The sequence below is a fragment of the Abramis brama genome, assembly GCF_963993115.1.
Source record: "Abramis brama genome assembly, chromosome: 17".
Taxonomy (NCBI): Eukaryota; Metazoa; Chordata; class Actinopteri; order Cypriniformes; family Leuciscidae; genus Abramis; species Abramis brama.
Genome location: NC_139979.1, coordinates 4,021,076 through 4,033,831, shown reverse-complemented (window position 1 = coordinate 4,033,831; position 12,756 = coordinate 4,021,076). Strand labels below are relative to the sequence as shown.

At 35.4% G+C, this 12,756-nt stretch overlaps 2 protein-coding genes across 2 annotated transcripts in view; both read right to left on the bottom strand.

Annotated features, from left to right (window-relative positions):
- The window catches only part of nkd2b (NKD inhibitor of WNT signaling pathway 2b), a 42,324-nt gene extending 41,324 nt beyond the window's left edge, over positions 1-1,000 (bottom strand). The window contains exons 1-2 of the mRNA XM_084089286.1: positions 700-1,000; positions 2-28 (exon numbers count right to left, since the gene is read on the bottom strand). Of these exons, the coding sequence (XP_083945412.1) occupies positions 2-28; positions 700-724 (52 nt within the window). The 5' untranslated portion in view covers positions 725-1,000. The remainder of the gene's footprint in view (position 1; positions 29-699) is intronic.
- Positions 1,001-3,412: 2,412 nt separating this feature from the next.
- trip13 (thyroid hormone receptor interactor 13) lies at positions 3,413-12,755 on the bottom strand. Its single transcript, XM_084088227.1, has 14 exons — positions 12,699-12,755; positions 11,945-12,045; positions 11,596-11,749; positions 11,345-11,471; positions 9,973-10,028; positions 9,398-9,488; positions 9,222-9,294; positions 9,073-9,136; positions 8,377-8,463; positions 6,264-6,370; positions 5,788-5,941; positions 5,596-5,708; positions 5,446-5,515; positions 3,413-3,871 (listed from the first exon to the last, which is right to left on the bottom strand). The coding sequence occupies exons 2-14, from the start codon at positions 12,025-12,027 to the stop codon at positions 3,776-3,778; spliced, it is 1,275 nt and encodes a 424-aa protein (XP_083944353.1). The 5' UTR covers positions 12,028-12,045; positions 12,699-12,755; the 3' UTR covers positions 3,413-3,775.
- Between the last annotated feature and the right edge of the window lies 1 nt (position 12,756).

The following is a 12,756-nucleotide window of genomic DNA, read 5'->3' as shown; positions in this document are numbered from 1 at the left end:
CCCTCAGGATTTTCCCGACGTTTGCAAGCTGCATCCGAATAGCAAAGACAAAAATCTGAGCATTATTTATAATAACATTTATGTATTTTGAAAAATGTCTATTTTAAGAGCGTGCATGGCAAAGATTGACAAAGTATGTGTTCAAATGACATATGCATGATATGTTTTGGTTAATTTCTTCAAACTGTTCAATTTATGTTGTGCTGGAGTTAATATCTGATCATTATCGGTAATGACATTTTCCAGTTTTTAGGGAAAAAAGTTGCACGTCTTTGAATTGCTTACACAAGTGATCATTTATCAGTCCGTCATTTGGTCATACCTAACGACGCTACTTTCATATGTAAAAATCTTATATTAATGACATTTCTGAATTTAAAACTTTTATTATGCTGTGTTCTGTCAGAAATATGACTCTGTCACTTCACATTTACAAAAAAAACAAACAAAAAGAAACTTAACAACAACAATAATAATAATACAAACTGGGAATTTTTTACCTTTGCTGCATATAAATCAACACTTTTAAAATTGAGAAAAAGTCATTAAAGAAAAAATAAAAAGTTGAAATCAATTATATATTTAGGACTAAAGTCATCCTAAAAAGTTCCAATCACTGAATAATCGTCCATATACACACGCGTTTGCATATTAACACAAATATGTTGAGATTATGTCACTTCTAGATGTACAACTCACCATGTTTTGAGTGAAGTTTCCCCATTGTATCGCAGCTGTAGTTAACAGAAGTCGTGCATCTCTCGGTCTCAGTTGTTACATTGTATCCCGTTCAGAGAAATGAAAAGTCAAATCCTGCAGATTCCGGAAACATGCGAGCACGAGCATTGAGCGCGCGACACCGGAGAGTCCCGTTCACCGCGAGTCTGTACCGCAGAAGAGTGAAGGAGAGAATCCGTCGCAGGAGCTCTCGAGATGATCTTCTGCTGCACTGCAGATGAAGATGAAGATGTGAAGTGAAGTGCGGGAGAAACGCACACCTTCAGACCAGCCCCCTTCGGCATCACTGCTGCCCTCTACTGACACACACATGACTCGCGCTACTTTAGGAAAGACACTACAGGTGAATGAATACGGGGGGAAATCACATTTAGACATGTGTTTTGTATTACAAGTTTTCTGAAATGTTATTTTTAAATATGCAATTTAGGCTTTATCTAATTACAAATGCATTAACCTGCATACATTTCCAGAACGTAAATTTGAACATTGGATAAACCAAGTTCAAAATGATTGTTTTATACAGATGATTGCTCATCTGTGTAACTGTTATGACTGTCTCCTCAACATGCATGAGCTGTTGTTCAACATATTCCACAAACTTTAACTGGGATTTCACAAACTATCTACCCGTGCCAGCTTTGTGGTTTAACGTCTCTGAGTTACACCGCCGGTGAAATCTAAAGCCAGCTTTATGCTTTGTTTTTTTCTCTTTCCTGTTGATATTATCACAGTAAGTTAGTCATTCAACAAATGCATCCAAAGCAGTGTGCGTGACATCAGGCCTGAGTGATTAAAGGATTTCAGCAGGGCTCAAGGTCAAATAACTCCAGAAGCCATCATGAAATCAAAAAGATTTCTTAATGCATGTTTTCCTGGTCTTGTTGTGAGCGACTGTATGTTTACAGAAAACATCTTTTAATATCTCATCAAAATGCAACTTGCTCCTCAGTCTGAAACAACTTTACTTTTCAGCTGGCGTCATTAATCTCTTATTTCTGAAGCACCTGTTAAAAACTACTTAAAAAAAAAAAAAAAAGTCTACACAACTTTCAACTTTCATAAAGAGACTGACGTTTGTGATAAAAAAAAACACAACTTTCATAAAGAGACTGACATTTATGATGACATTTAATGTTTAAGTTGAGCACAAAAAAATAAAAAATTGTTTTTAGGTGAGCCAGTCAACAACCCCTTTCTTCAGAAAATGCAAAACTCTAGTTGGTAATTCATGCACGGTTGCCACAGGAACATTTTCCACATGCAATCAGCTTGAGAGAGAGAGAGAGAAAAAAAAAACGAGATGAAAGCATATTGCATTTGCATGAGGGAAAAGAGCTTTTGCAATACTGATTTGCCAATAAGCAGCATAAATCGTTCTTTTATTTCAAACAAAAGCTCATATATCTCTCTGCAATCCTACTGAACAGCCTTGAACGCCAAACATCTTGTGTTGTTGTATGATACTTGCCCACAAGTCTATTAACTCTTCAACTAATGTATTACTATTGGCAGCTCTATTGATATTCCAGTGCTTGGAGCCAGATAGAAATGCAGCTGTATTATACTGTTTGCTTTGTTTAGGAACTCTCTGGCAGTTTCTAACCACAAAACTGGTATAAAACTCTCCAACAATAAGGCTTTTGAGGATTTTTTTCTTCCTCCACTGATTACATTTCAGCAGTTGTGTTTTTGGAAGAGGAACTGTCAGGAAGAGAAAAAAGCCTGCAGACACTGTAATTATGTGTCTGTTTATCTGGTCTGTAGCCTGACACATTTTAATCTCACATCATATCAGAGGAATGCGATACAGATACCTGCACAATGACGGCTCGCAGGTGTTTACCTGTTTGATCCGGTATCGTCGGGTGATGATACACATCAAACAGCTCTTTGTGATTTTAGGATTCTCATAAAACAAATTCTCACAACCTGACACTTTCCAAACAGCATTTCAAAGCAGGCCGCTTTAAATATGGTGTCAAACAGGTTTCTTACCGGCAAAGGTCAAACATCTTGTGAGAAAGTCGAGTGTGAATAAACACACACGTGTTTTATAACTTTAATGCATTAAAATGAAACAAAACAAGTTGCTTAAACAAGTAGCAAACACTGCAAAATTAAATTAAATCATGAAATCTCATTTGTACAAACTTCTAGCGTAATGATATGCAAGACTAGAATTGAAAACCAAATCAAAATTGGATGCAGTGTGAATAAAGCCTGTTAGCACACAATCCTGAATTGGTTTTCAAATAGTTTCTAATAGTTTCCTTTTTTTCCCCTGCATGTTGCACCTTTGGATGCAATTTACGAATTAGACTCTTAAAAATAAAGTTTCAGTGGGGTTCTGTATAGATAGAACCATAGGGTTCCTGACTCAATTTGAAGAACTCTTTAAGCCAAAAAGGTTCTATAAGAAGTTCTTTAAGGATATCTTAAATGGTTGCATAATACTTTGTTTAAAAGTTATTAAATTTTTTCCTAGTGATAAAGTATGCTTATGAGTAAGCTGTTTAATTCATAAAAATGATTAAAAACTAAATCCATAAAATGAACCCCTAAAAGGTTCTATATGAAGCACTTTAAATGAACCCTTTCATCTTCTATATAGAACCTTTTTCTTGTGAGAACATTTTAATTGTAATTCAGAAAAACAAAAAACAAAAGGAATGAATAATTTTCTCATTTTAATCAAATGATTTAAATATATACACATATAAAAACTAAACATAAAAAAGAACATCATTTTTTCATATGCAGAGAGCAGCTGCTACAGTGCATGTTATAAACTCGGATTTAGGACACCAAAACTTCAGCTTACGAATGCAGAATTGAAAAATGTCACCTAGAAGATGACAGTCTCGTATGGATAAGTGCAGTTTTAAACTTTCAAACTTGAAATAAAACAACACTGGTTTGTTCTAGGACATTTTCAGAGGATGAAGCTGGTGAACAGAGCAGGAATATTGAACTAGCAAACAAAAAAAACAAGAAACCGTTTCGATTCAACAGCAGAACGTCCGTTTGCTTCAGCTCAAACACAGTTGACCAAACTCGCCAGTTCCTGTCTCTGTTTGTCCACGGCGCGGCCCATCGCTTTTAGAAAACTCTCGACTGTCATTGTGGCGGTCTGGAAACACAAGACACGACATGATTACAACAAAAACAAAGACTAAATTGTATATTCAAAGCATTGTTTTTTCATGCACTGATCAAATCTAAGATTTTTTGTGCTATTTTGCTGCAATAACTCTTTCAGACTATTTGAAAGAAAATAACCTAAATACACGTCATTCACATGTTTATTTTATTAAACATTGGCCTGGTTTCACAGACAGGGTTTAGATTAAGCCAGGATTAGGCCTTAGTTCAATTACGACATTTAAGTATCTTTTATAAACATGCCTTAGAAAACACATTACTGGTGTGCATCTTGAGACAAAACAATGACAATGACACATTTTAAGATATGTTTGTTCAAGTTGCTTTCAGTTAAAACGGCTCAAACAAGAAACCGGGGGTTTATCTATTTGCATCTGTAGATTTCAATGACAATACATATCTTTAAAGGCGTGATTTTTTTTCTCAGAAATCTCCACTTCAGCAGCTTTACATACACCAAACCTAACAGTTTTATTCATATCTATATTCTATGTTACTATGTTTTACAGTTCATACGTCATTCGGCTGATTTATAGAACATTTCATCCCTAATAACATTTTATTTAAAATAACTTTTCAGAAAACTTGTAATACAAAACAATTTACCTAATGTACTTTAATTAATCAACTGGGGAAGTATGATGAAATCTATTAGTTAAAATTTTCACCCGATTCATCAGTCTTAAATTGCTTGACAACCATAAACTTTCTAGAATTAGACTAATGAACTATATTACTTATTTAAGAACTGTTTATTCTGATTATTATTAATTATGAATATATTTTTTTTTGAAAATGCATCCTTTCATCACAGCAATAAGCATTTAAGGTCATGCATTACAGTATTACACGGCTCTGTGGAATACTTGATTCTGATTGGTCAATTGCACCATCCAGTGGTGTGTTATCCCCTGATGACAACCAGTGAAAACTGATAACACAGACTCATCTAAGAGACTGAAGTCGGCGCTTTATGCTTGTGAGGAATGTTTTGCTGATAAAATATTAAAACTCAAATCAATATTTTGAGTACAATTATTTAATTATGTCATCCGGGTATCGCAGTCTCGCTCTCTCGTTTCATACAAACGCAGCTGCTGCCATTATTTTGCAATGATTGTTTTGTACACTTGATAAGATAACAAACAGGTAAGATTTTAAAATGGTTTCATCTCACATCAATATCTCTTATCCCCATAATTATTTATATGGCAAAATGCTGTGTAATAAGTGGCATGATTACGGTACGTATCCCTTAAATTTCTGTCTAGTTTGACTGCTTTCTCCGCGGAAGCTTTGCGTTTAAATAGCTAATAAAATATTTCAACTCAAGCCAATATTTCGCATCTAATTATTTACTTGTGTGGCAAGCAGCCATGTAATCAGTGGGATAATGTTGTTATCTCAGAATAAACCCCTTCAGGCTGATGCAAGGCCGTCCTGATCACCCTGTCGAGGTTTACTTACCACACTTTTGGGTTTTAGACCAACCACACCCCTTATATGTGGAAAAATCACATAACATTGTACAATGACGAGTACCTTTCCAAAAAGCGCATGAGCCAGAAATGGGATTTTCCTCAAGGCTCTTCCACTGAGTCCCACACTCCTCCTGTCCAGAAAGAGACACTTGTGAAAGATATCAATTCTCAAAGACTTTCAGTACTGGTTGCGTCACCAGCAAACACTCACTGGGCGATGTTCCTCAGGCTTAAGCTCAGATGGGTCACGTCACTCTCCATGAAGTTCATGGTTCCCAGCTCCTCCAAACTCAGCAGCTGCTGTCTGGGGTAGATGATCTGACGCTGCAGGGAAAGATCAAATCTCAATCTCAGTGGAGGAATGGAGACGTTCATCAGTTAGTGGAGCTGAACACACACTCACCTTCATGAGTTCCTCCAGACAAGACAGATAGATGTTGAATATGGCGCTGGCGCTCGGTGGGCCGATGTACTGCTTTATATCAGCTCTATCCACAAAGGCCAGATCGATCTTTTGCGTGACGTTGGATGTAGTGAGGATGACCACATTTGTGTGGCTGAATCAAGGAAACACTACTAGGTTTATATGAATATGAATGGACAAACTGCACAGGAAGCCCCAATTTAACTTCCATAATTCGGATCAGGTTATTCAATGGTACAAAAAAGAGGATGGCATCAGACGAAAAGGAAAAATATGGCAGAACAGGTTATTATACTTTGATGAAAGACTAGAAAAACAGACTTTTATTTATTTGCAATAACCTCGAAAATGAATAATGCACAATAAGAGCGGCAACGTGCATTAAGTTAATAGTCATTTTGATTTCAAGCATGCCTTTGTAGATGAAAGTGCAGCAGAGATGAAGAGAAACTGACCGTTTGATCTGGTCGAGCTGGGTCAGGACAGAATTGACCACCCTAATAGCATCAGACGGTTCTGTTCCCGCCTGAGATGCACTCCGAGCAGCTGTGAGACTCTCCACCTGACAAACAAGCATCACTGAACCCTCAATGATCCAGCTGAGCAGAATTGCAATGTATAAAGCAATTTAATAATACCTAACTTTCACTAAATATGGGTATATATACAGTAGCAAGCAATTTATTACAAGTTTTGGTGGGGGAAAAAATGCATATAAAATAATCATAGCTTTCTCAAGTCACACAGAGATATAATATTTATTTTAATTAAGTGGTATTAAAATTACTATATTTGAAGCATGCTTTGACATTATTACAGTATTTAAATTGACTACTTAACTTTTCATGACTGTATCCTTATTGGTAGAAGTATATTATTCTTTAAATACATTTGTGTGCTGAACAGTGTTGTGAAATTAAAATGTTCACTTACTGTATTAAAAAAACAGTGGTAAAATATATTGCATATTTATTTAATTTTATTCCTAAAAACATGGTGATTTTTTTCTGCCTGTTGACAGTATTTTATGATTTATGGAGATATAAAAACACATTCAAAATCTCCTCTGTAAAAACTTTATATGAATAAGTCAACAAAATGGAAATGTATCCACAAATAAGTGCATATTTAAATAGATAATGTCTCGTTTGCATATTTAAACATAACAGAGTTGCAATTTTGCAACATTTTTCCAAATTATACCCTGATGCAAATTTTGAGTACACAAAATGTTTTTTTTATATATATATATATAACTAACGGTTTCTTAAAGACAAGTTAAAGGAAAAAAGTGAAAAAGAAGACATTGTGAATATTAATGTTTGTGTCCCTGAAGGTTAAACATTCATTATTCAGACTGTAAAACACTATCCTTCATAAAACTGCTTATGAATGATTGTACTGGAATTGAAATCAACCACAAGACTGTTTATCATTCAGACTCAATTATAATCAAATTATGGTTCATTAGAGGATTTGAATGACAGCGTTTCACCAGGGTAAAAGAGATTATGGCCTCTCTTCTCCACTGTGGTAATAACACTGTAAAGCCAGGGTTTATTGCTTTTATAAACCAGTGGTCTGATTGTCTTAGTTGGTTACAGCTGGGTTTGGGAGGCCAAAAAGCGCCCAAAACCCCACTAAAAAAATCAGACTTGACCAAAATCACCAGTGGATAGCAGTTTTTTGGCTAACAATCCACCTTAGACAGGTTTAAGTGGCTTCGTTGAACATTGCAACTAAATAAATGACATGAGTGACTCAACCCTTAGGGGTCACACTTGGCTCCTTCTCGGACAAAAGTGGCCAAAGCCTTGGAATGTAACTTTATTTTCCCAGGAAAATCAATGTAATATATTTTTGTTCAATAATATATATTTTTATTTATTTAAAAAAAAAGTTACGCTTTTATGATACTATGCATTATTTATAATTTTTATGAGATATTTTTTACATTAGAATAAATATATAAATATTGTTATTTTCCAATAAAAGCAATATTTCACATTAAAATAGAGTGAAGGCCTTTAAAATCCATCTAGAGGCATTAAAAAAATTAAAACTTGAGTAATATAAATATATAATATTTATATAAATATATAGAGAGGCTTTTGGATCCCCGTTGTTGTTTTTTTAGACATAATTTCTTAATTTTATTAGGTTTTGCAATTAGATACATCATATTTAGACATTCTAAAAGACTACTTTTTGTCAAGTGTAGATATTTTTTGTTACAGAATTATCAGATTTTGCATTATGATCAATCAAACATTAACCATTTGTTAGAAAGGGAACACATGGAAAGCATTTTTGTTACTCTGTATTTGATAATTTAAAAAAAAAAAGAAAAAAAAAGGAATGGATAGCAATAATTTTACATTAGTGTGCACTTTTTTCAACACAGAGGCTGATTTGTAGTTTGTACCACCAAAAAAATTCTCTTTTTTCAGATTTATTCGTATATCCCATTCATTTCCTATGACGGTCATTTCTGACCGAAGAGGCCCAGAGGGTTAAAGGAATATTAATGTTAATATTTTAACATTAATGATGTTAAAAGGAGAGTACCTCATCTATTAGGACAAACACCAGGGCATCTTTATCATCAATGAGCTCCTGAATCTTCTGAAACATCTTCGTCACCAGTTTTCCACTCTGTAAAACAGGCACATGTGTTCACAGCGTTTCAGACATGGATCTGAGGAAGTGTTTCAGATGTGACCAAGCGGCAACCTCCCTGTCTCTCTCTTGAAACCAACACGGAAGTGAATTCAACGGCAATTCATCGACTGGCCGCTTGAGGCTGGGTGCAGAAGGGAGTCAAATCTGCATCTCCCCCATGTTAAAACACGTTTACAGCCTGGTGCAAAAAGTGGCTTTGGTCTATATAGCTTATTTTTCCGTTCATAACAACTGTGAAGGGGGTGATTTTTTTTATAACTCATCCGTTTACATTATATTAAGCCTTAAAGTTCTGCATAATTAAGGGTGTGTCCACTTTTGAGTGACAGGTGGATTCCCGCTGCTGTGGTCATTAGTCATCACTAGCCGTTTGTCTGCTGTTTGTTAGCCGTCACGTTACCTCAGCTAATTGTCTGACTGTAAAAATAAATAAATTCAGGAGTGACGCGCTGCCAAGATGGCGACGGTCGGCCACGGCCACTTTAGGCTTCAAAAACGGTCTTCAGAAACCTACGGGTGACGTCACGGACACTACGTCCATATTTTTTTTACAGTCTATGGATGTGACGGATCAAGCTGTACCTCTGAGAACCACTTGGAGAAGAGACTGTGGCTGTTGATCTCCACGAACTGGCTGTGCGCGTACCTGAGGAAATGTGTGAAGAAGAACAATGGTGATGAATACAGTACGTTCAGCAGCAGCCTTATTTATTTTATGAATGATGTCACACCTGCCAGACAGTCTAATGGAGAGTTTCTGAGCAAGTCCTTTGCATAGAGACGTCTTCCCGGTGCCAGGCGGCCCTGAGGGTTTATGAGAGAAAGGCAACTGTATAAACATGGTATGGGCAGCCGTTCAATAAAGACAGAAATTGCTGAGTTAACAATCAAGCTTTTATTGTCTTACCATGAAGCAACACGACACGATTCCAGGCAATTAAATTGCTGTCAACATTTTTGTCAGAGAAGAAAATTGTTGTCGAAACATAATCCAAGAGCTGGAGACCAAAGTAAGAGAAAGATCATGTTATGGGATGCCCACAAGTAGGGATGGGCAACGGTTGAAATGTGTCAACCGGTAAAGATTTTGCAATAATGCTTGCTTATACTGCTGTAGATATACTGTGTGTGCAGGATATGGAGAATAATGTGTCCCAAACACTGTTATACAATTATAATTGATGTTTTATAGATTTTAGTCACTTAGCTCTGAGCTCAAATATGCTACTGTACTCCAAAAAGTGACAGTCTTTTAACAGACAGACAGATTTAAATCTTTCTTTTCCAGGGAAATGGACCAAATATTAATATAAATATACATAAATATATATTGATATGCATTATGCAACATGCAATATATATCATATGACCTCTACTGTGATATAAGATTTTGGTTATACCACACCTACTTCTGCTAACAAGCATAATTCTGCTGATTTATTTCAAATAATTTCAAGATGACTGTGAATATACAGGTCTTACTTGTGTTTTGATGCCGTCCTCATAAATCAAGCTCTCCCAAATGCCGTGAAACTCAGCTGGAAGACATGAAGAAACATATGAAGATGTTGTAAGTCTTAAACATGGGTCAGACCACATGTAACTCTCTGGAACAATGTTTTATTAGTTTTCAAGTCATGCCAGCTCCTTGGCTCCTTCCTATTTAATGGCGAAAACAATACTTGAGTTATTAAAAATTAAAACAGAAACTGAATAAGATGAGACTTGGATCAAACATCTTTTCAAAAGTATCAACAGAATAAAACAATTTTCTCAGAGGAGTAGAAATATTACAATGAGCTCTGACATACTTAGGTTTGTTTTCTCCTGATAGTAAATATGTGTTTGTATGGAAAAATGTATATTATGTTCAGCATAAAAACAGGAAAGAATGAACCCTGGAAAAATATCCTAAATAATATAACCCAGTGGTACAGAGATGAACACAGAGGAGCATTAACTCGATTAATTAACCATTTTTATAGGAACAGATCATGCAAAAAATAAATATAATTCGGTTACACTTTATTTTAAGATGTCAATGTTACAGTGTAATAAGTACTGAGTAATATTAAGCAACTACATGTACTTACTATAGGGTTAGGGTAGGATTAGGATTTGGTTGAGGGTTATTTGCATGTAATTATGCATAATTTACTGTTATTATATGGTAAGTACATGTAACATATGCAACAAGGACACTGTAAAATAAAGTGTTACCTATTATTCTGTCATTGTTTTATGCCCCCATGTCATTTCAAACATATTTATAATGTTTTTTATAAACATCAACAAAATCTTAGGCAGAATGTTTAAGCTGCTATTGATACACAATAAAAGCAGATGCAGATTTAAACTGCCAAACCCCAAAAAGGACACACACAAAAAAACATAACAGTTGTCCATGCACTATATTCCAAGTCTTTAACAAATCATCACAAAATAACAGCATACGGATTTGGAACAAGTAAATAACAACTGAATTTTAATTGGTTACACTTTATTTTAAGGTGCCGTAGATACATTATACTTACTCAAATAAGTACTGAGTAATATTAATTAATTACATGTACTTACTATAGAGTTACGGTTAGGGTTTGGGGTAATACTTTATTTTACAGTGTCCTTGTTACATATGTTACATGTACTTACCATAGTAATAACAGTCAATTATGCATAATTACATGCAATTAACCCCTTAACCAAATCCTAATCTTACCCTAACCCTATAGTAAGTCCATGTAGTAGGGTTAATTATGCATACTGTTATTACTATAGTAAGTACATGTAGTAACACGTAACTACGGCAGGAATTTGTGAATGTGCTTGAAAGGGGCGTGTCATGGATAATCACCAGCTGGGAGGAGCCAATGATTGGCAGCAGATAGCTCCTCCTCCTCCTCCAGAGTGAGCGTGCTCGGACTGTCATCATTCAGGGAAAAAACATGGATACAGAGGTTGTGAACCTTCAGATCCACAAGCTGCGGAACATATAAGAAATATCACATCCATAGGATTCAGACTGAAAAATGACGTAAAACCCCCCTTGAAACACATTTAAAAAATCAGCATATAAAATATAAAGCAGAAAAAAACTGTATTTACTTTCGGACCAGCTTCATCTCCTATGGTGACTGACTCCACATTTTTGGCTAGAAATTCATCATCAAACTCCGTCCACTTGAAAGACCTTAAAACTGAGCTGTGTCGATCCAGCAGCGACAACACATGCGTCCTCACGTCAGACCTCTTGGCTGTGCTGCAAACACATATTAATACCTTGTAAATCATGCAGAGGCAAATATAGACATATCAACATGAAACAGTGCTCACATGTGCATGAACTACTGATCTGATTATGTAACTTTTTTAATGACTTAAAAAAATTGTTTGTCATGTTTTGCATTCTGTAACAACTAAATCATCCTATTCAGTTCATTCACTTATGAAATACCTCTGAGATTTCACATGAACCTCTATGTGCACATCAGGGCGGATGATGCCAACTTCAGTCATGTGATGATCAGAAATGTCCATTACTCAAAGTGCTGTTGGCTGAACAACAAAAAATACAGTCAGAAGAACTACGCATATAATCTATAAAAGTCAAATGTCACATCAGATTTATATAACAAACCCCTTAGTGATCCCCTAACATCTTCACAATAGCCTAGCAACCCCTCACAACTGTTGCTGGTTTAACTTAAAAAAAGTAAGTAAACTGGTTGCCTTAAAATTGAGCTCACTGAAATTAAGAATTTTAGTTAATACAATTGAGATTGGTTTAATCAACAGAAACTCAAAATAGTATGTTATCTGAACCACATTAATTATCCAAGTTGATATGACAACAGAAGTTGTGATAACAAATCGTGAAAATAATGTTTTAGTGTAACGTTACATATTTGTTAATCTGCCTCCAAGCAACCACCAAAAACACCTTAGCGCTACATAGCATTAGCAACCACGTAACAATAACAATGTACAATGGTATTACTTTTCTGTTAGTATAGACTAACTTAACGTTATTTAAACATCCAGAAACACAGCCTTTATTATTCTAAACATCACGCGCGAATTACATAACGCACAGCATGGACGTTTTATGTTGTCTTACGTTCATATTAGAGTTGTAGATTGTGTTAACTGTCATATTTATTAATATCTCGATTAAATAAAGACAGAACTGTGGAATTAAACACACTCACCTCTCACAACAGCGACAGACAAACTCGAACTTACCGCGCTAACGGTGACGTCACGCCC